Source organism: Epinephelus moara, chromosome 14, assembly GCF_006386435.1.
Source record: "Epinephelus moara isolate mb chromosome 14, YSFRI_EMoa_1.0, whole genome shotgun sequence".
In the NCBI taxonomy this organism is placed as follows: domain Eukaryota; kingdom Metazoa; phylum Chordata; class Actinopteri; order Perciformes; family Serranidae; genus Epinephelus; species Epinephelus moara.
Window position 1 is genome coordinate 28,395,871 of NC_065519.1, and position 23,244 is coordinate 28,419,114.

The 23,244-nt window shown below is 40.2% G+C and overlaps 1 protein-coding gene across 10 annotated transcripts in view; it reads left to right on the forward strand.

Moving 5' to 3' along the window:
* Window positions 1–23,244, forward strand: part of kiaa1109 (KIAA1109 ortholog) — a 114,175-nt gene that overhangs the window by 8,983 nt on the left and 81,948 nt on the right. For all 10 annotated transcript variants that reach the window (XM_050061739.1, XM_050061742.1, XM_050061744.1 and 7 more), the window contains exons 4-24: window positions 1,786–1,864; window positions 1,960–2,024; window positions 3,511–3,685; window positions 4,155–4,236; window positions 4,358–4,551; window positions 6,180–6,259; window positions 8,582–8,732; window positions 9,153–9,309; window positions 9,744–9,822; window positions 12,600–12,691; window positions 13,121–13,238; window positions 13,356–13,511; window positions 14,651–14,748; window positions 15,923–16,107; window positions 16,938–17,044; window positions 17,938–18,170; window positions 18,399–18,617; window positions 19,096–19,233; window positions 19,872–20,048; window positions 20,492–20,620; window positions 23,109–23,228. In XM_050061739.1, coding sequence (XP_049917696.1) covers window positions 1,786–1,864; window positions 1,960–2,024; window positions 3,511–3,685; window positions 4,155–4,236; window positions 4,358–4,551; window positions 6,180–6,259; window positions 8,582–8,732; window positions 9,153–9,309; window positions 9,744–9,822; window positions 12,600–12,691; window positions 13,121–13,238; window positions 13,356–13,511; window positions 14,651–14,748; window positions 15,923–16,107; window positions 16,938–17,044; window positions 17,938–18,170; window positions 18,399–18,617; window positions 19,096–19,233; window positions 19,872–20,048; window positions 20,492–20,620; window positions 23,109–23,228 — 2,834 coding nt within the window. The remainder of the gene's footprint in view (window positions 1–1,785; window positions 1,865–1,959; window positions 2,025–3,510; window positions 3,686–4,154; window positions 4,237–4,357; window positions 4,552–6,179; window positions 6,260–8,581; window positions 8,733–9,152; window positions 9,310–9,743; window positions 9,823–12,599; window positions 12,692–13,120; window positions 13,239–13,355; window positions 13,512–14,650; window positions 14,749–15,922; window positions 16,108–16,937; window positions 17,045–17,937; window positions 18,171–18,398; window positions 18,618–19,095; window positions 19,234–19,871; window positions 20,049–20,491; window positions 20,621–23,108; window positions 23,229–23,244) is intronic.

Here is a 23,244-nt window from a genome sequence, read left to right on the forward strand (position 1 = left end):
CCCCCCCCCCCCCCCCCCCCCCCCCCCTCCTGAAAAAGCCCAGTCTGCTCTGATTGGTCAGTGTTTCCGGGTCTGTCATATCTTCTTTGCACTGTTATCACAGCCAGGGAATGACTGTAATGGAGATTAACAGTACTTTCTGCCATAAAAAATTATAGATAATGTTCCAGCAAGAATATGATCTGGAATCCGTGCATTAGCATGCAGCTACATGTAGCATTGTACTTTCAGGTGTGGAATGACTGTGACAGAGTATAGCAGTACTTTCTACTAGGAAAAACTGAACCAATATCTTCACAACCGGACATGTTCCAGCAGGAATATGTTCTGAAATTGGGGAGAAATTACTAACTTTGCATGTTTCCCTGACACTAGTATGCAGCTACATGTGACAGTGTACTTGCAGCCTAGGAATGACTGTAACGGAGAATAGCGGCACTTTCTACTGTGAATAATCAAACATAAAATCTTCACAAATGGTCATGTTCCAACAGCAATATGATCTGAAACCAGGAAAAAATTAACATCGGCAAATAAGATTACATTTTTCCCGATGTTAGCATGAAGCTAAATGTAGCAGTGTACTTGCAAGCTGGGAATGACTGTAATGGAGTATATCAGCACTTTCCTCCATGAAAATTGGAACCAACATCTTCACAACCAGACATGTTCCAGCAGGAATATGATCTGAAAACAGGAATGAATTAATGACATTGGCAAATAAGATGACATGTTTTTCTGATGTTAGCATGTAGCATTGTAGTCATGTTAATACTTGCAGTAGCTTGCCTGGAGATGACCATACAAAGAAAAATGTCACAAGCTGACGTCCGCTTGTCTTGAAAGTAGACAAAAACATTGGAAACAAAGTATTCAAAAGGATCTGAAACTTGAGGTTTTTACTCACACGGATTACTTTTATATATGTTGACCTCATTATTTGAAACTTTGGCCACATATTTAACATAAACATCTGCCATATTAACATTATATGGACAGAAAATAAGGAAAAGCATAATAGGTCATTGTTTCTCTTACTAGGGAAGGCACTTACAAAAAAAACAAAACAACAACAACAACACATTAGGGCACAAAAGCTTGGAATAAACAGAAGAAGAGCAAAGCCTTCATAACAATCAGCACAGTTTTGAGTTGACTTTTTAGACACTGTAATCTGTTGTGCAGGTTTGAACGTGCTTGAAGGTATGTGTGTCATTGCCATGGCCTGAGTTGAGTAAAAGTTCTTGCATAGACTGACAGGAAGACACTGACCCAAACAAGCCTCCTAGTGAGAGGAACTGAGTTACACATTCTGTCTTCAGCCAGACAGAGAAAAAAGTCAGAAGTACTCCAAACATGAGGAAGTGTCAGCTGAGATGGTCACAGTTAAACCACTCGAAACAGAGAAAGACATGTTATGAGCCAAAAAAGATTAATAATGAAAAGATGATGTTGGGTCTTCCTCAGCGACAGACTCTGACCTACTTGTTGTACAGTTAGATCCTAATTAAGATTATTTTTCCTCAATTGAGAAGAGAAACAAGGTGATTAAATATCGCAGCGACAGCAGACTGTTTTTGTTTTTACCAGCGCTCACACAAGCATCTAATTGCATCTTTGTTCAGCATTTTAATTAGCTGGTTTGTTGGCTTGAAGTCTCACCACTGTGATCAAATTCAAATTTGGCTTACACTTGCTATTGCAGTTTGTAATCATACAACTGTACTGCACTGTTAAGTCTATGGATATATTTTATTTGAACTTTGGTGTCTGACCCGTCCACAGGCTCCTTCTCCTTCTCTGTGCTGTCGGGAAAAGTCATGTTCAGAGATGTCTACTACATCAACCAAGACATGTCTATCAGGTAATCTGACCTGTGCTGCACTGTTTGCTTCTCATCTCCTCCTCTATAATCTTATAGCTTGCTTACTGATTGATTATTTTTCCTTTGTGTAACAGGATACAGGATGGCTTCCTCATATTTCGGTGGTGGAAAATGTATAACCCAAAACAGAAACAGCATGGTAAGTAATGTGATATTTATTCATAGGGAAGCGTAATTTAATTCGCTTTGATTGATGCAGCTTAAATGAGCTTTCCATGTACTTGAAGTCATTTCTTTTAACTGTGAAGGCCTAGTTTGATCATCAGATTAATTTATAGTCTCATATATATAATAATGTAATATTAGACCTGTCAAAATAATCACATTATTGACTTATCGCACGATATATGGAAATGATTTTGATCATTTTGCTGACCTTGATATTGCCTGTTGTGTTTACATGTGTGTTTGTTTACATACATTTTTTAAAAAATCTCTCTCCACCCCTGTCTGCTTGAGCGAATCTAAAGAAAAATAAAACAACAAATCAAAGACAACACAGTGTAGGTTACTGGTAGCCCGCAGCTGCAATTTTGGAGTGGAAGAGCCATATTCCTGATAGTCGTAAGCTTGCTAACCTCTGGCAACAAGCCCAAAAGTCAGTCTTTTGTAGTTTTACCCACCAACTTCATCCTCCACTTCGTAAATCCACCAGCAAACTACATGGCTCCATGTCCCGTCGATATGTGCTACCTATCAGGATGTACTACTTAGCGCTATTTTACAGTATATATTGCGTAAGTAGTGGTGTAGTCCAAAATTATTCTACAGTAGAAGGATTATTGGATAGGGGATATTGGTCTGTCAAAATGGGTTACCCCTGAAATCTTAAATAAAGATCTTACAGTGAAGTATCAAAATATGCTCCCCATATTCTTATAGTACACTTACCCCTGTTGGTAATCATTTTTCGATAGGGTAGTGAGACTCTGCTATCAATTTGCGCAACTTTACTGTTTCCTTTACAGTGAAAATGGAGGCCAAAAAAACTGAGATCAAACTGTAAAACTAGGCTGTGCTGATCAAATATAAACCAAGATTCTGTTAGAGTTGCTTATTTATTGCCTCAAATGTTTTCAGAAATATGTTTTAGCTTACTTTTTAACCATAATGCGAGATCGTTTGTTGCCAGTCGGCCGTCATTGTGTCAAACAAATGAGTTTGCATTACGTCACCTACCAGCATGAGCGGTCTGATGTCGTGCAGTGGACTCTGGTAGTTGTAGGTTTTCTACCGCTTGGGCAAAAAGCCACAGTCCTTTTCCTCTGTTTTCTCTGGTCATGCACCACCAATTTCAACTTTCAAGTATTGATGCCTTTCTGCTGTTGACAGCCCAGTTTTATGAATAGACCATTTTTCCAGCTGTAAAACACTACTTTCAGTCTCAAACTGGGCAATTTGAGCTACTCCTATGAAGATACTATAGTTTTATATATTCTTTTGTGTATATCAGTGTCATAAAATTGTTTCAGAATGACAATAACATTGTTTCTCACAGTTACTGAGACAGTATATTGTCCAGCAAAAGTATTATGACACACCTTTATAGTATAACCTTAAATTAACTAGTTATGGAAGGAAAATGTCAACATAAGTTCTGAGTTTGCTTTCTCTCTCTTTACCAGACCCCAAGGCAGAGACCAGGCTTTACGTGACAGTTAACGGCTTTGAGTTTCACGTCTACAACCGCACTGACCTCTACGCCCGACTGCAGGAGACCTTCGGACTGGACCCCACACTCATAACACCCAAAAAAGATGAGGAGAGGGGACGGGAGGACAGGAACAAGACCCTAGAGAGGTACGACCAAGGCCTCAGCTAACAGCTTCTCCACATATTCAGTGTAAGGGCTGTTTTGGGGAAAATTAAACTTCAACATTTCTTTTTTTTTTTTTTTTTTTTAAAGTTAAGTAGAAGTAAAACTTTTGTTTGAATAAGTACTTACAGTATCTAGCTTTTTAAGCTGTCTTACCGTAGGATGATGCCTATTTTTTAATAAATAATTCACAAATTGATGTGGTAAACAATCCGTCACAAAAAAGCAGGAATCAGCAATTTCCCATCAGAGATGATTGATGAATGGAGATTTGATGACAAGCCGTCTGAAAAAGCTGCATGAATGCTCCTCTGTTATCACCAAATGCATTTGAAGTGTCGGCACAGAGGAGAGCTGTTGTCATTTCCCACTGGCAGCCAAATTAATTGTGCTGACTGGAAATGTAGCACTTTTAAATTGTTGTAAGACTGAATGTCTTCTGGTCCCTCTTAGTGTCAACATCAAAGCAGAAAGTCCAGACCACACATCATCTTGGCGCTCCCTTATTCCTGTCATCAAAGTTAACATCAGCACTGTAAGTACCTCACAAATTCAACAAAAAATTGTTTGGACTTTGGTCAGGGGTCTAAGAGAGGCAACAGCTTTAAGGTTTTGAGGCCTTGTTTCTTTATTGCGGGTGTGTTGTTCTCTTGTAGGGTCGTTTGGCTTTTGGGAACCACTACCTCCCCCAAACTCTGTGTGTGAACTTTGAGGATGCCTTTCTGACGTATGCCACCAAGCCTCCATCCAGCCACCTGGACCAGTACATGCACATCGTCAAAGGCTCCCTGGAGAATGTGCGCGTCATGCTGGTTCCCAGTCCACGCTACCTTGGCATGCAGAATGATGAGTAAGTCCAGCTCACTTACTGATGAGGAAACATTGCTTATTGACTTATTTTTAATATTAATGTGAGAGTTGCTGTGAAATCAGCTGATAGTAAAAGAAGCATTGCTGTTTGAATCCAAGGGTGGAATTCATATTGGATTGAATAATGTAACAGACTATGAAAATTTGGTATTTATTTATTCAAAACAATTTCTGAAACTCGTAAACATCATCTTTCAACTTACGTTGTTGTCAGTATTAAACCTATTTAGAGATAATGCTCTTGCCTGAAGAATAATAACTTCAAAATATCCTTTGCCACTCATTTTTGAAGCGTACCATATTACTGTAGAAAATGAGATCATTATACAGTTTGAAATGGATAATTCTGTGCACTGCTCTCCCTTTGTTTCTTCCTATTTATCCTGCGCCGTGGAATGTATGGTGTGGAATCTTAAACACAGACAGAGGACTCGCTCTATATTCCTCTACTTGTATAAAAATTGTAGTATAATAATATTATAATAAAGATTAGTGTTTTGTGCCACATATGTAAAAAGTAAATTACAAATAAATAGTTTGATTTGTATTCATGATTTTTTTGCTCAAAACATTCAAGTACTTTTTACTGCTCTCATTAGAAGACTCCGCTTTTAGTTTGATGAGTACAGGAGCTGCAGCCTTTGGAAAGCGCTAAGCTATTGGATATAGACTATAGATCAGGAAGTTTATATCTGAATTGGACAGTTGATAATTGTAAAGCAATGCTTCATCTTCCAAATGACCATATTCATGTCAGTAACTCACTCAGTGTTATGTAAAATTTGTGAAGAAAACCTTGTTTTTCTTGGATGCCTCCACAGCGCGCTCACGCGAGACCATGAGACATGGGCACCACGTACATGTGTGTTCACGTGCTTTCGCTGGTCTCGCGGCTACAATGAGGCGGTACCCCGAGCGGTTGCGGGGGTTTGGTACGTTGCTCAAGGGCACCTCAACAGTGCCCAGGAAGTGAACTGACACCTCTCCAGCTACCAGTCCACGATCCATATCTTCAAAGTTTTTTTCACAAATTGAGTGTAACATGAGGTGTTTAATTGATATACAAACGATCATTGGAGGTGTTAAGTATTGCTTTATTACCAAAGATGTTGGCAGAATGTTTGGATAAGACATGGCCTTTTCTCCGCTGTTATTTTTTACATAACAGTTTTAACTGTATTGCATTAAAAGCAGAGATACCATAAACCATTATCGGCACTTTAGTTAAGTGAAACGACACAGAGAGTCAAATTGCATTTATCCTCTGTGATTAAGGAGTCACTCTCAATATAAACTTGGCAGCTGTAGCCTTTGGAAAAAGCCATGAGTGATTTCAACCTCCAACGGTCCTTGATGTGTCTTAAAGCTTTATTGGATCTTCCAGTGAGATGAAGCAAAAATATGCAAGAGGAACGCCACTGCATTTATAAAATTGAAAGAGTCTTCATGCCAGAGTCCAGCTTCTGTGTGGACTGAATATTTAATTCATGCTTTGGTACCTTTTAGGTTCCTGCTAACCTGCTGTGACCCGACTTATAATTAATTCTAACCTCTGCATGAAATCTGTACTGTGCCTTTAACCTGTGACCTTGTGGATTTCTTATCTAGACCTCCCAGACTGATGGGTGAAGGCTTTGTGGTCATGCAGTCCAACGATGTTGACATCTACTATTACCAGGATGAACCCGGTATGCTCATGCACATACACACAAAATCTGAAAATGGTAACAAACAAACTTAAAACAATGCAAAAAAAAAAATCTACTGGGAAACTGTCTTTTCTTTGAGGTAACTTTCAGAATTGCCCGTAATTGGGACATACTGTATTTTGCTGTCTAACAACCCTCTTTGTTTCAGTGCAGCAGAAAAATATGAGAATGTTTGCTAGATGATTATGAAGGAGCTGTAGTAAAATAGTTTTGATTGGCTTTTTGTACACATCTGTATTTGTGTTTCATATTTAATGTCAGAGTCATCTAAGGCTTTAAGGCTGGGTTACACCAACAAGGATTAAACTTTAAACCAGATTACACTGTTCCCTTGGTCATGAAATTCCTGGAAAAGTTATGAAATTAGAAAAACTGGAAATGGTTTGGACAGAATGTTTTGCAAAAGTTTTGAATTCACAGTATGTTCATGATAATCCTGAAACGAGTCAAACGTTACTTGAAATACGTTCCCTGTATTACTTACTTAATATCTAGTGTTGTGAGCATAGACTGTATATATAGATGGACGGCGCGTCTCCTCTCACCTCAACTGTACAGAAGTGAAACTAAAATATCCCAGTTATGGCCATTTCCATCTTGCTCTGGTGACATCATTCAGAGCCAGCGGTATCAAATTTCCCGCCCGTACACCCGTCTGACCAATTGCGAGCAGCACCACTGAATGCGAACCCGATTGACTCACACAGTTCTCAATCATGTTGTAAAATCACTGTTTTATAGCATTAAATAACTAATTAAAACCAAACTTACTAGAAATACAAACACTTGAACATACAGCAGCATGATAAAAACTACCATCCATCTTTGGGAATAATGTATTTGATGTGTACTACCTGTGTCCCATCCGCTTACATGGGGAGGGTGGGCTTTATGATTTTATGCTGCAGCCAGCCACCAGGGGGTGATTGAGATATTTTGGCTTCACTTTTGGGGAGCTGTCATGTTGTCCATCCTTCTGTACAGTCTATGGTTGCGAGGTGTGACCGCTGAAATGTCACTAATATCATTTAATACACATTGGCTTATGCATCTTGCTGGTGACAGAATTGTGTAATGAGCAATTTAAGCTAGCAAGGGCAAGCAGTTTGCTTATCAGCAAATTTCCTGGGAATTGTGTGTTAAATAAAGTATGGATTTCGAATCAGAATCATGATTCATTGCTGAAGAGAGAGAGGCCGATCCTAGCCCCGCTAAATTGAGGCTCTGCATCAAAACTTTTGACATTGGCAACCTGGGGAAGCGGCTCTGGTCAGCCATGCTAGAGGGAAAAAGGCATTCAGACAACCAAATTCCCGCTCAGTAGACTACCAGGTTGTGCACATATTTCATGCCTACTGTAGCCAGGCCAGATAATGATACTACTTCTACCAGCATGGCAAGCATTGATGTAGCTGCAAGACAACTTGAATTCACACGCAACCAATACATTTCTGCATCCAATGACCTCCCTTCCTATTTCAAACTTCTTAGATAGTCATGGAAACGGGGTAAAACATGGAAAAGTTAAAGAAAGTTTTCAAAATACATTGGTTAAAATGTATGAGATTAAATCGTAACTTTAAATCATATTGCATCAACTTTAAAACTAAAAACGATTAAACATAAACCTCTCTTGAAACGTCATTTTTACTCTAAATCTGAGATGAAATTAAATTTTGTTGCACCAACACTTTAAACTTAAGCTTAAAATGTGATCTGTTATTAACTTTGAGCTTACACTTGAGGAGGTTTTGCTTTTAAATTTGTTGCCTTTTTGAGATGGATTAAGCAAAAATAAATCAAGTTCCTTGAAGAAAGTTAAGGGACAGACTCAACTCAATTGAGTTTTATGATGCTCTCGAATTTTTCAAAACTGAAAGATTGGATCAACTGTCAAATGTGGCAGTGAAAGAAATGCAGCTGTAAAACCAATGCTCCAACTCCTGGCAGCCTGAGATTGTATTCCTCCAAAAGTTTCCAAAGGGCAGATAGGGACCTGTTTGGCTCCACTGTCTGCTTGTCAGCGGAGTGTTGAGGGCAATAGCAAATCTGAAGAACTAGTATGTCTCTTCTCTCTAACAGGGGAGACAGCTGCTGGATTCTCTGTTTAATGTTGGTTTACATCAATAAACTTGGATTAAATAAAGGGAGATTCGATTTTAATTGTGCAACAGTGCTCTGCTTAATTTTAAATCTGGATTCACTCATTGTAAACCTATTTTTGCTAAGATTAGAACTAATCAATTGTTGTTGATGCAGCCCAACCTAAATCTGTCTGTGTGTGTTTTGGTGTGTGAGCAGGTTTGGTGCCTGTGGAGCAGGAGGGTGGGGAGGAGGCAGAGACATGCAGTGAGGGCGATAAGCTTCAGGACCTGCCTCCATGTTGGGGTCTAGATATTGTCTGTGGAAAAGGAACCGACTTCAACTACGGCCCCTGGGCAGATCGTCAGAGGTGATTAATGATCATGCACAGACACACAAAATCTTCTTTTCTTTTTTTTAGAATTTCAACGAGAAATCTCTTGAAAGTCTGAGCACAGTTTGGTGCATATTACATTAAAAAATTAAATTTATTGACAACTGGTATAGATGTGAGAAGAATACTGGACCAATTGCAAAAATTGTTGAATGTCACTTTTACACAAAAACACTGGAAAAAAGAGGTCCAGGTTGAGAAATATAGAAGTTCCCCTTAAATTCATAAAACATAGCTCTGGTCTTATTTCTTTTGCATAATAGTGAAACAGTACAGCAAGACAAATACAATGTAATAGTTGCACAATAACTGTGTTTTAGTCAAGTGAGAATGAGACTTTAGAGTTGGGGTTTACAGATTCAGTGTTGCATTCACGTGAGCTCTTCCCTCTCTCAGGGACTGTCTGTGGAAGTTCTTCCTGCCGGCTGACTACCAGGACATGAAAGTGACCGAGGTCGCTCAGCCGGGAAAACCCAGGCAGATCCAGGCCTTCGAGCTCCGCATGAACATCATCGCTGACGCCACCATCGATCTGCTCTTTACCAAAAACAGGGTGACTCTTGCTCTTATGTGCTTTCTCCTCTCTCTCTCCTTTTCTTTCTTTCTTACCAACCTCTGTGATCTCTCCCTCTCCCTGCTTCTCCTCTCGTCTTTGTGCCTCATCATGTTTTAGCTATCGATATTGGTTCATGTTTTATGCTTTTTCAAATTTTCATCCTGGAGCAGTGCAGGGACTTTCACAAAGCTGAGTATGTGAAGTGCATACTAAACATCAACATAAATGCATGTTGAATAAAAACATAAAATGACTAGAGTCAGGGAAGATTGTCATGTTATTACCTCTTTTGAACATATTTCAGTTCACATTATGTGACTCTCTTTTATTCTTTCGGCAGTAAAGCTCTCTCTTTAATTATTTGACAGCTTTTGTGACGGTTCTGTTTGCTCACTCTCTCCCCCATGCTCTGTCTTCATCCCTGTTACTAGGAAACCAATGCCATCCATGTGAATGTAGGTGCAGGCTCCTACCTGGAAGTCAACATCCCCATGACTGTGGGAGAGAATGGTATGTGTGTGTTTCCGGAAAAAAAGTCTCCTAAAATGCCAGCACTTGGCTCAGTTGCCACAGCAGATGTCCCACTGGCTCACGGACAAATCGCATATAGAAGCACTTGTCAACTCCAACAGTTTTCCATCATTTCGTTATGATCTGTTCACTGACTAATGGCTGAACAACAGACACGATAAGCAGCTTTATCAAATGTCAGAGTGAACCTATACTTCAGGATGTCATAAAGTGTTGTACAATGAAAACTGAAGATTCTTCAAGGTGCTCATAGCAACTTTGGATCTTTTTTTATTTGACATTTATATTTTCTTTGGAAATATAAAAAACCCAATTCATTCTGGTAAACAAATTTAGATGATTTCTATTTTCTATGAAAGATCAAATTTTGCAGGTTTTTTTTTTTCAGATTTTCTTATTTATTAAATCATAATTCACATATTATTTAGGCCCACTACTGAGTCTTTTGAGATCGTAGCAAACACCAGTCTCAGTGTGAACTTCCTGGCTGTGAAAAATGAGACATTAGGCGGCTATTTCCAGTTAAAAAGCTCTAAAAAAAACACTGTACACCACCTGCTCAGCACCAAACAGCATACAGACATAGTTAAAGACTAGCTGGTGAACATATCGGAGCATTTATCAGCTAACAAGACATATATTTCCCTCATTAGTTGGAGGAGACCAAAAACAGAGCTAAAAGAGAGTGGACTAACATTCATCATGTGGACAGAAACATGACTCCAAATATATGATAATGTTGCTCCATGTTACCAAAACAAAATACCCACTCCCTGTTAACCAGGTGTGTTATGTCACAGCTAATAAAGAACTGTTTTCCACAAGGAATCAGCAGAACTGAGGAGTGTTTTAGTAATAAATCAAAATGAAAAAAGTTGTGTATTTTTGATGCAAAAAAAGTTTTATAATTCAAAACCAGTATTTCCCATAGGGCCCTTAGTAATCAGGTTGCTCAGAGGGCTAAATTTGCACATATAGGTCAGGATCCTAGTTTAGCCATAGTCAGGAAAACCTAGGTGAAGCAGAGATCCGTTCTCAGATCAGAGGGGGTTGAGTCAAATTTAAAACCAAGACTGGGGCACCTCGGTAGCTCACTGGCTAGAGCGTGTATCATTTAGGCTGACAGCCAAAATTCACTGGGCACGGACACGACGCAAGATGTCAGCGGCAGCATGCCCACAGCAGAGTGCGTCCATTATAGTCAACTGGTGCTATGCTGACCACTAAAGCTGCGCTTACCTTGGCAGGCACCCTGCTGCTCACGGCTATTTGTCTATTTTTTTTTTTCTACCTGTGGTTCTCCGGCCCTTAAATAGTTAAAATCTCCATAGAACTGTGTAAAGAAAAAAAAAGTCTTATTAGTATTATTATACCAGGGGCAATGTGACGAGGGAGAGCAACCTTGTCGTGTTTTTACATTTCACATTTAAATAAATAAATCAAATCAGTGCATCCTGCAGGTAAAATGATCCTACTAATTAATTCAATACCAGTTAACAGCCTATACACTTCCAAACCCTGCATAACCTACGAGTGCATATCATCCTGAAAATTTCAGGACACACACAGTGGAGCTTGCATCAACCACACACTTCAAATACAGTCTGTGTAACAGGTAAAACCCCTGCTCCACCCGTGACGTGTCATGACCGAGTTCCGTGTATTTCAGCTCCAATGTGTAAAAACTTTATAGAACTGTGTAGAAAATGAGTGCAATCTGTTCAAAAATAATTCAAATGAATCCCTCATTGTACCAGAGGCAATGTGATGCAGCAGAGCAACCTTATGGGGGGTTTTACATTTCACATTAAAATAAATCAATCAGATCAATGCATCCTGTTGTTTAGATGATCCAATTACTTCATAAATTACCAGTTAGTATAACCTATGCTGTCAAACCATACAAAACCACATGCTTCAAATACGAAGTCTGTGTAGCAGGTTAAAAAAAAAGCTCCACCCAGCCTACATGACGAGTACATACAAATTAATACGAACAATGCGTGAGCTTCGTGCTGTATCTCTACTTCAGGTAAGCAGAGCATGTGGCTGTGACTAATTATTGTATTCATATTTTACATTTTCACATTAAAAACATATAGGATCTTCTTATACTGTGAGTTATGTAAGTGACATTAGAAACATGCAGTATTGCAGAGATGGAGAAAAGCCTGTGTCAAAATTGACATAAGACTGAAAGAAGTCCAAGACATCATTAAGTGAACAAGACTGCATTGACTTTATAACACCTTGAAGTAAAGACCACAGGGAATGTCTTTGTTTAAAGTTCTCTGTTTCTCTTTGTCTGCTATTAAACCATGCGCACAGTTTGTAAAGTCAGTAAACTTTATAAACTCTTCTATATGAGACTCCGTTTTTAAGGTGCATCACTCCACAGCTCGTGGGTTAAGTGAGGTTAAAGTCAGTATTGATGTTTTCCCCCATCATACAGTAATACAGACTAAAGATCAAGTAAAGCCATCAGATATTAGATTTAAAACCATATCCAGAATAAAACAACTGACTTCAGGGAACCCTGACATTCTCAACACTGATAGTAGGAACATGTGATAATTTATTGCACTGAGCAGATAATATTATGTCAGTCATCAGTCAGCGCTCTCCTCCGTCTCCAGAAATGTAGTAAACAGAAGCAGCTTTTGCTGGTAAATGACATTATTTGCAAGAAGTTGGGCCTAGCTGTGGGTTTTGAGAATTGATGGCCCTGCCTCTCTGTCTCTCTCCTCTGCCCTCAGGCTACTCTCCTACCATCAAAGGCCAGCTGCTTCACGTGGACACCACAAGCAGTATGCAGTACAGGACTCTTCTGGAGGCTGAGATGCTGGCTGTAAGTAGCAGGCAGTTATACAAGAAGCTTTTTAGTTTACTTTTTGGACAGAAATTTGAATAATTGTCCCTTCTTGATTGACTCATGATGTAAGTGAAAGTTAAGTCAATCAATCAATTCAATCAATTTTATTTATAAAGCAAATCACAATTTGCCTCACAGGGCTTTACAGCATACGACATCCCTCTGTCCTAATGACCCTCGCAGCGGATAAGGAAAAACTCCCCCAAAAAAACCCTTTAACGGGGAAAAAAAACGGTAGAAACCTCAGGAAGAGCAACTGAGGAGGGATCCCTCTTCCAGGACGGACAGACGTGCAATAGATGTCGTACAGAACAGATCAGCATAATAAGTAAATGCAATGTCAAAATTGCATACACATACTCCATGCTCTGTAACACCATTTTCCCGCCTCAACCTGTATTTCAGTTTCACGTCATAGCCAGCTACCCTCGGGTGTGGAACATGCCTCAGTCGTGGCAGTGTGAGATTGAGGTGTACAAGGCCACCTACCACTTCATCTACGCCCAGAAAAACTTCTTCACCGGTGAGTCCTCCAGTAAACAGATGGAATGACTAACATTCAGCACGTAACATTTTAACAGTGAAACGTATAAACACTAACAGAAAAAAGGTTCACTTCATTGACGTTTCTTCTTTTCAGATTTGATCCAGGACTGGGCGAGTGACAGCGCCCCAGACATCTACTCCTTTGTGCCCTATTCCTGGAAGTTCAAGGTCCTTTTCCACCAGTTTGAGATGATCTGGGCAGCAAACCAACACAATTGGATCGACTGTTCCACCAAGCAGCAGGAGAATGGTGAGGAAGATGTTCTTCAAGAGGCATATAACCAAAGGAGCCGCATCTGTTGAATAGTCTAACTGAATTCTGAACTGAGTCAGGTTGAAAAAAAGGTTGTCTACTCTAAATGAAATTGTGGATTAAAAGTTCATTACATAACTGTCAGAAAAATCCTTGTTGTTAACTGTAGTAGTAACTGTAGTGTTTGGTGTGTACTGCAGTCAGCATCCTTCTGCTCACGCTCAGGCTCCGTAGGCATAGCTCCATAGCATCTGGGCATCGGCCAAAAACAGCAATGTGACATACACAAGACTGAACATCGACTAGTTTAGCTGGCTAGCTATTCATCTGTGTTAGCAAGCAAGCTAATACTAGCTAACATTAGCCAGCTTGAACCACAATATAGCAATATATTTCACGTCACAGGTTGTTGAAGTAAGTATCTCCTCTATCATTGATATTTTTGATGCCAAATAAATAGTTGATGCCAAACAAACAAATGCAAACAAATTAATGGTACAGTAAGACAGATGTGTTCTCTTGTTAAGGCACTAGAAATTTTGTGCTAGTTCAGTCAGATGCTTAATTTTCTGCATTAAAATCTCTAAATATCTACAACAGATTTCTGTAACATTGTGCAAACATGTTGAGTCAGACCACAAATCATTGGCTCATTAGAAACACATATGGATGGATTAATTCTGTGACAATTAAGAAAGGCTGATGAAAAAGAGAGATACACACACACATCAAAAACTACACAAATTAATGATTTTTGAAGTAGATACATAATTTTTTGTCCGCCCACCTAAAATTAAATAAAAAAGCTACATGCTCAGTGAACAGGAATTAAAAAAAATCTATGGTAATATGATAAAGTGATTCAGTAGTTTTACAGTTTTACAGCATATTATATCTTTATATATACTGCATCATTAGTACTAGCACTAATGCAAAAAAACAAAAAATCCAAAAAGAAATCCATATCTAGCCATGAAAGCAATCATTAAACTTCATTTCTCTTTAACACTGGCAGCTGATGTCCATGACAGGAGACTTTGACTGTATTAAATCATGATATATTGTATATACAGGATATACTCCGCTTAATCCCTGAGCAGGACCGACTTATCAATTGCATTATTGATTTCCCATAGTGTACCTGGCAGCATGTGGCGAGACGCTCAACATAGAGTTCACTTTGCCTTTCAATGAGTTTGTTCCCACCACCTGCCATACCCGCTTCAGCTTAAAGGTAAGTCAGATTTTAGGTAAATATGATTTGTTCCAAAAACAAATATTTGCTTATTTATTTAAATGTAATTGTAAAGTGTTTTCTTTTCTGTCTGGAAACCATTCCTACAGATGTATGACACGCTACGCCTATGCCCTGATTCAATATGTATTGGAAATTTTTAAGTATTGCAATTTGATATTTAGATTTCTGGCAGTTTTTGTTGACTTTTTAACACTAAACCATGGGAAAAGTTGAATCATACACTTCTAGAGATGGAATACTATCAGACATACTCCCAAAAACCATGCACATCTCATGTCAGTCTTTCTGACTGTTATCTCAGCAGCATCATATACTGCATAGAGAACAAATTAATAGCTTTTTTTATGGTGCTATTTCTAGCAGTTTTATTCCTGTGAAACACTTTGTGACCTTGCACTGTGAAAGGTGCTATATTAAATATGCTTGACTCACTTAATGCTAAAATGTATATTAAGTCAGGACAGTATATCACTAGCATATCGATATTGTGGTATGAGACCTGTTGCCTTTTCCTGGTTCTAAAGGCTGCATTAAAGTAAAGTGATGTAATTTTTTGAACTTACGAAATTGTTCTAGCTATTCTATTATTTTCTTTTACCCACTGAGTCATTAAATCCACATTACTGGGGATTATTTACAAAAGATTTCATTTTGTTAGTATTTTGTGAAAGCACTAACAGTAAACCCTACAATATCGTGGAAGCAGCGCCCCAACACCGAGGGTCACAGCAGGCTGGGTCTGAGCTTTGTAGTCTGTAACGGCAGCAACAGAAAGTTTGCTAGTCGGGTGGAGAGTTTGTGCTGGCTGAATTTGAGTTTGCTACAGTCTAAAGGTCCGTGTCCTCAGACTGTCCACCATTTTTTCTTTCTCACTTTGGCTTTGTTTTCCTTGAAACAGATAGGACGTCACGTTACCCAAAGATTCCCAAAATAAAAGCAATAACTTCTATCCACTGCCATAATCACATTAAATTGATTCAGGCATTTAAAAATTGATTCAAAATCTTTAAAAAGAAAAATTAAGATACTAATGTGAATCTATTTTTTTCCCACCCCCAGTGTGCATACTGTGCTGATTTATACGGGAATACTTTGACACCTTCTATTAAAATGTGTGGGTATATGTGCTTTCTCTCCCCCCCCCCCCCAGGCAGAGGACACAGACATGCGACTGTCCCTGCCAGAGTGCCACCCGAGCCGCTACCCCCTCCTTACCCTGGCCAAAGACTACCAGAATGTCAAGCTGCCCCCAGATATGTTCATGCCAGGGGAGAACCAAGGTGTTCCCCCTCCCAAACCCACCAAGTCCCGCTGGAGAAACATCACCCACGCAGAGTGAGTTAAACCTGACAATGAGTTCTCTCTGGTTGTGGGCAAAAAGTGAGCGTTTTAGCAAAGAGCAGAATGACTCATCATAGTAGCACTGACTTACATCAGTACTTGGGTAAAAATGAAATGTTGCCAAGGTAGTGGGCGGTAATTTCAAGTAAATGGACCACTAACCTTCACTTTTTATGCTTTGCTTAGTTCAGTAGTTGCTGCCTCACTTGGTTTTAAGTGAAATGCAATAGCCTGTTTAATAGGGCTTTTTTGGTGTCCATTATTTGAGATAAAGATGAAACTCTGTCTTTTCTTGAAGCTTGTGCCAGTGATGTTATAACAGTCTTTTCCATATAGACCCTTTATTATCTGTAGAACTGCTCTACATCCATCTTAGTCTGCATTCCTTTTGGAGAATGCTGCAAAGCAGGGTTTGTTTCCACATTGCAAAGCACCTCCCTTAAGGTCAATGAAAGGTCACAGAGATGCCGGAGAACCTTTGCGTCTTGGGTAGCTCGTGCATCGTGGCCTCTGTACATGATAACGCAACATTCAGATCATTTATAATGTATAGCTCAGATCCAGACTCTACTGATGCAGCACTGTGAGAGACCCACTTACCCCCCGGGAGCTTACGATCGAATTCTGTCTGGACCAGTGCACTTTGTGCTGCAGAGAAATCAGAGGCGTGACCCATTTGCAGTCTCTTGCCTCCTCTACTGTATGTCCTTGAATTGAATGGTTCATAAAGCGAATGATGTACTGGAAAATCCACTTGAAGTGATGATAAACTCAGCATTATGACTGTACTGAGTGTGTTTTTCTGTTTTTCTTTCTTACATCAGAGCTGGCTGGGTGGATTGCTGGAGTGTGCCCAACTTCTTGCTCATCATCGACTACACCTGGCACCCCATTTATCCCCAGAAGGCTGATGAGCAACTCAAACAGTCGCGTAAGCTCGCTGCTTTAGTATTAGTGCTTTGTTGTTTGTTCTAAAGCCAATCATGATGGACTGTGTAACAAACTGTAACTACCTTTAAAGTCCCCCTTCACTCAAACATGTGTTCATCTTCAGGTTAGCCTATGAGCTAACAAGCTAACAAACAACGGAAACAAACGAGGAACGTACACTTAGTAGAGTGCAGATCCCCCCCAGGGCGCTGAGTCACTGCCCAGGTTGACCATGGCCACTCTAGACATTTCGTATTACTCCAGTGGATGCCGCACAGCGCATTTCAGAAGCATCAGAGAAGCTAACAGGCTGATAGGTCCAGTCGTTTGCGAGATTATCTGGTGACAGACAGATGAACACACTCACATTTACACACACAATCCAACACATGATCCTTTTCAGGCTTACACCTGGCAGAGATGCTAACTACACTTACCATTTGGAAACATCTGCTAGTCACTGTCTTTGGTGAGCAACAGACTTCTCATCCTAAATTTGGGTCTGACTGAGGCTCAAACATATGGCCTATGGCTTAATCTCTCCGATGTTTCCTGTCACGCTAACACTAGACATCTGGATGCCCACTGTTTTTTCACGCGTCAGCCTAGCACGAGCAATGCTGGAGAAAGTAGGAAGTGAAACCTACCACAAGCAGTGGTAGTGGGCGGGGCAGAGGCCAGATCCAGAATTTCTTGATGAGGAAAAAAAAGTAGATCTGTTTCCAGCCCCTTTTTTGTAAACAATTATATTGTGAAAACCAGGGTAAACAAAATATACTTACTTAAAACATGTCTAGAGGGGGAGTTTAATATCTTTGCGTAGTCACCGTACTTATGTCTTACAGAGCTGTTTTGTATAATGTTGTCTAACTCACCTGTGATTGGTTTCTGAAGTGTCTGAGATGGAGGAATCCATGCTGTCAGCTCTGCGTCCCCCAGAGCACGCCCCGGTGCACCACAACGCCCCACCACGCTACATGTCCACGTCAGCTTCAGCTGCCCACAGCCAGGTGCCCACTGACCCCTCAGAGCTCCCTCCTGACAGACTTCACGTGGAGATGGAAATGTCCCCAGACTCTCAGATCCTCCTCTATGGGCCTTTGCTCCGAGCACTGATCTCCATCAAGGTATGCGCACCATCTAGTCAGTCTCTAATGACTAAAAATTCTAGATTTTGGCAACACATTGGTTACCAGTCTTTGTGGGGTTTTGCACTCAGTGTTATCAGTAGTTTTCTGTAACAATGTGAATGCTCAGTGGAGCTTTTGGATAATAATGAAAGGTGCAGGAACGCTATAAAAAAATGTCCACAGCTGATTACACAGCCCTCTTCCTGTTATCTGTCTTCACCACAGGAAAACTATTTTGGTGAGGACGACATGTACACAGACTTTGAGGAGGCAGTGTCCAGCCCCGTGCTGTCCACCTCCACCTCCTCTGGCCTCGGCTGGTCTCCTCTGGGAATGGAGGACAGCGAACAGAAGGAAGGCTCAAACATCCATCCCCTGGACCTGCGCCCGTGGGACATCACCGTGCTCATCAACCTCTACAAAGTCCACGGCCGACTGCCAATGGTAAAACTGAACACTGCCAGGCAGTTCAGTGTGATGGCTTAGTGAGAATGAGAGAGAGGGATCAGTGTCAAAGTATAGCAAATGGGATCCAATCAAAGATTATGAAACTACTCCATCACTGCAGTGTGAAATAAAAATGATGGAAATGTGCACTGATATACGCATGACATGCAGCAGAGGAGACATGGAAGCAAAAGAAAAGACATGTAATATACGTTCATGTATAGAAATAGATAAAGAATCTAAAGATAGTGCAGACAATTTATAAAAGAGAGCATATAAAACAGAAATAAATAATAAATTGTGAACATTTAAGTAGATGTATGGTTTATTTGGCCTCATTTCTTACCTGGCACACAAATAAATTCGTTTTTGATTTTGAACCTGCCAGCCATGCTTTTTGAGTTGTGTGTTTATGTTTACAAAAACAACTTGATGCATGAGTCCACATGTTTTCCTACTTTCTCGCTGCCTCCAGCACTGCAGCAGCGAGGGTCCCGAAGGTCCATCAGGCTTCTTGGAGCGGCTGTGTTTTGAGATGAAGAAGGGTTACAAGGAGACGATGCTTCAGCTGCTCCTGTCTCCCATTCACATCTTCGTCAGTGACAACTACCAGGTCAGAAACACAGCTTACACATGTGCCTGATGTGATGTGCTGCTTACTTTTGTTCCATATAGAGAAAAAAAAAGCTTGTGTCCAAAAGCAGAAAAAATACAACACAATGATTGGGATGACTTGGTTAAAAGTGACACGTTGACCTCTACATTTATCTTTTATTTTAAATGGTTAAGTAAGGGAGGGTAATCCAGTACAGTAATGTAAACTGCAGTATGTTTCACTCCTCATGTGTGAAAGCAATGAATACACAGACAAATACGCATTAATCTGAAACTGAGAGGGTGACTCAGTCCTCAGAAAATACCCTGAATAAAGCCGGCAGGTTTGAGTTGCATAATGTAAAACATGCTTTTCACCAGCCACGTCTTTGCATAAGCACCTGCATATTGTATAACCACACAGAATGTCTAAGCTTTATCCACGAGTTGGATCCTATTTGCTGCTCAGAGTGAATATCTGTCTCTAATCCCTGACAAAGAATGTGTAGCCGTCATCTCTCTCCTCCAGAGATAAAAAGCTTCTTTTTTAATAGCACGTGCAGGGATATTATGGAATGGATTTCACTTGAGCTGTAGATTGCAATGTGTAAGATTAAAATATTAATGTGTGTGTGAACCTGTTCTTTTGCCCCATAGCGTCCCACAGCCGACGGGGTGTTGAGGGACGGCCACCTGAGTCTGTCTGGCCTACAGATGAGGGCCCATGCCATGTTCTCCGCTCAGGGCCTCCCTCTGGGCAGCGACACGCTGGAGTATGCCTGGCTCATCGACATGCAGGCTGGGGGGCTCACCGGCAGGGTCACTGTGCCACAGGTGTGTGTGTGTGTGTGTGTGTGTGTATTTGATTGGCGTACTTAAAAAAAAAAAGAGTGATTTGGCTCGTGGCAGGGAGAAATGTGTGCAGCCTTAGGTTCTGATTACATCATGGATCTTTAGGTCAGCTTAGTGGGAGTGAGCATGACTGGTGAAACGTGTTTTGTAAACCTTGCTTGTTTGAGCAGTATGATCCAACTGTAGATTTATTGTGTTTGGCTTAATTTGAGACTGTGCCAGGACGAGTCATACATTTTTGATGTTATAGCTCGTGGTGTTGTTACAGTTGATTGTTTTCTGTTTTAAGGTTTTCCTAGTGATTTGTCCACCCCCACACATATTTATTTTAGTCTTGTTTTTTATTCTGTGCATTTGCCCAAGCAGTAAATGTATTCATTGATTGTTTTGAAGTACTAATGTGTCTTTGTGTTTGTGATTATTAGGTGGCCAGTATGATCGAGTGGGGTGAGACTTTCCTTTTCCACGGAGTGTCCCGAGAGTTCCAGCTTGAACAACCTAAGCCTTCTGTCATCTGCCAGCATGGTGTTGACCGTCGTATCTGCGATGCCAAGGTACTTATCTCTATCAACAGATATCTGCGAATTAATGCAGCATCTGTAGGTGACAGGGCAAGATTTTGTAATTGGAAGCGTTCTGGTTTCGGTTTGTAGTTCAAGTAGTATTGACCAATCACATTCTAGCTGTTGTTAAACAGTCTCTGCGGACAGCAAAAGAGGCAGAATTCATTGGCCAATTTAGCTTTGTATCAGGGCTGCAACTAACAATTATTTTCATTGTCATTGACTATTTTCTCGATTAATCCATTGATTGTTTGGACTTTAAAATATCAGAAAATGAGTCAGTGTTTCCCAAAGCCCAAGATGACGTCCTCCAATGTCTTTTTTTGTCTACAGCCCAAAGATATTCAGTTTACTTAAGGAAAGAAACAAGTAAATATTAGGGTTGGGAATCTCTCTGTGATAGACGATTCGATACGTATCTAGATACACGGGTTACGATACGATTAAAAAACGATATATTTTTAATACAGAACGATTCGATATGATTCGATACAGTGTAGTTACAGTGGTTAACATTTGTTGATGTAGACATTAATCATACATTATAAAATAAAGAAGCCAATTCTATAAAAGTGACATTCTTACAGTATTTTCAAATTTGTAAAAGACCACATCCCCAAGCATTGTTGCTGTATGGCACTGGCAAAAATAAAATAAAAAGTCAAACAACAACAAAATCACATGTCAAATGTATTTATTTTTAGACATGGACCAAAAAAAGTCTTGCTGAATGAACATCATTTTGTTGGATGGGATCAATATAAAAATGAGAAGAAGTTTTAAATTAAGTGAAGTGAGCTTTAAGTAAAATTTAAGTTGTTTTAAATGTAGGGGCAGAATCTGACATCTCCTGTTATTAGTTAATATCATGGACTGTGATGACTAGCAGCTTATCACTGACAGCATGTCACACTATTTCTCTGTGTTTGCTACACTCTGTGTTTGTCATTTATAAAAAGATAAATCACTTTTCTATAATACATCATTGATATTTCAATGGAATAAATTACTTATTGACTTATTCATACTTCAAAAACAGCATGAATAAGTGATTAACATAAGGGGGGATCAAAATAAAATGAATAAATAAAATCAAAATCAACCAGCCACCCTCCTCCCCTGACAAGTAAAGAACAGTCCCTAAAGTGCGGTGAGGTTTGTGGAAATGTGAACGGCTCGTTTCTCCTCTGACATGTCACATACCTGTGTGCTGCCAGGGCTCGCCTGGTATTTCTGGGCAGTCATGACACCGACGAAGACTTCTTGGACCTGGAGCCGGGCTTGTCGGTCGTCGGTAAGCCGTTATCATGCGCCGCCGTATTTGACAGGAATACGTATTTCTGTTTGTGTCTGTGACCCCGCGTTCAACCCACAACCGGCAGGATTCGCCTTTAGTTTCTGCTGCGACTTGGCTGCTCCCTGGTTTATCCAACCAGCATTAGCTTCTGTTCCTCAGCTCCACCAGTCAAGCTGGCGCTGATGTTTACATCCATTATCGTTGTCAGTAATGCCTGCTACAAGCATGCCGCCGGCTCTCGCGTTGTTTTCGAGATGCAAACTGTTAAAGTCAGTCAACCGATTGCTAGTCTCGCGATACCCGAATCCATGACTCTACAATCGATTCATCTAAGGATTCATGGCTGATTCGTATCGATTGAGGAGACTGCTACTGACGCAGCCGTATCTCTCGCTTGTCAAACCGGATATCCGGTCGTATCGGTTAATCGTTCCCAATCCTAGTAAATATCCATATTTAAGAAGTTGCAGTCAGAAAATTTTAACTTTTCTTCCTGAAAAAAAAATATAGCCTCATTGTTGTTAGGTCAATAGCCTATGGGTTCCAAGATTGCCCTGAAATACTGTACAGTCTGAGCCTCATTTCCCACCCTTTCATTTCATCCACAGTAGGTGTCTAGCATTGGTTTGAACTAGTTAGCAGCCATGTCTGTCTGAATCTCACACTGGAAGCTACTAAATTAGCTCATTATGGCTGAAATCTTTTTTTTTTTTTTTTTTGGTAAGATTTCAGCGTAGGTCAGAAGAGTCTGGTGTGAAGGGAAATGTTCAAATGACATCAGATAATAAAAGGAGCCCACTGCAAACCTTTTGTCTAATGATGCATGACTCAGAAAACAAAGTTTTACACAGCTGAAAGAACTGAACAAAAGAACCAGCCCCTAACACAAAACGATTGATGTACTCGAAGCAGCCATACATGGCGTACATACACAGCACTATGATGTATGAAATAACTTTGAGAGAAAACAAGTCTGTTTCACAAAATGCCTTGTTTGTATGCGAATACTAACAAGGATATTTTTAAAAACTCTGCCTGAGAGCCCTCATTAGTTTCTGACAGCCAAGCAGCTGTGGCTACAGGCTCTGTGGCGGTATGTAAAGCACAGCCCCACTAAACTCAAGTTGCTTTCCATGCAACCACTGAAAAAGTTTCTGCTACTAAATGATGGTTATTTTTCAGCTGAGCTGCCTCCCAGGTCACTGTCGCACATCAGAGGAGCTGAAGTACACCATGACCCGACTGGCCATGGATGGAGTTGACCTCTTCATGGTGGAGCATGGCTGTGCTGCCAACATCAAGGTGATTAGCTCCCACC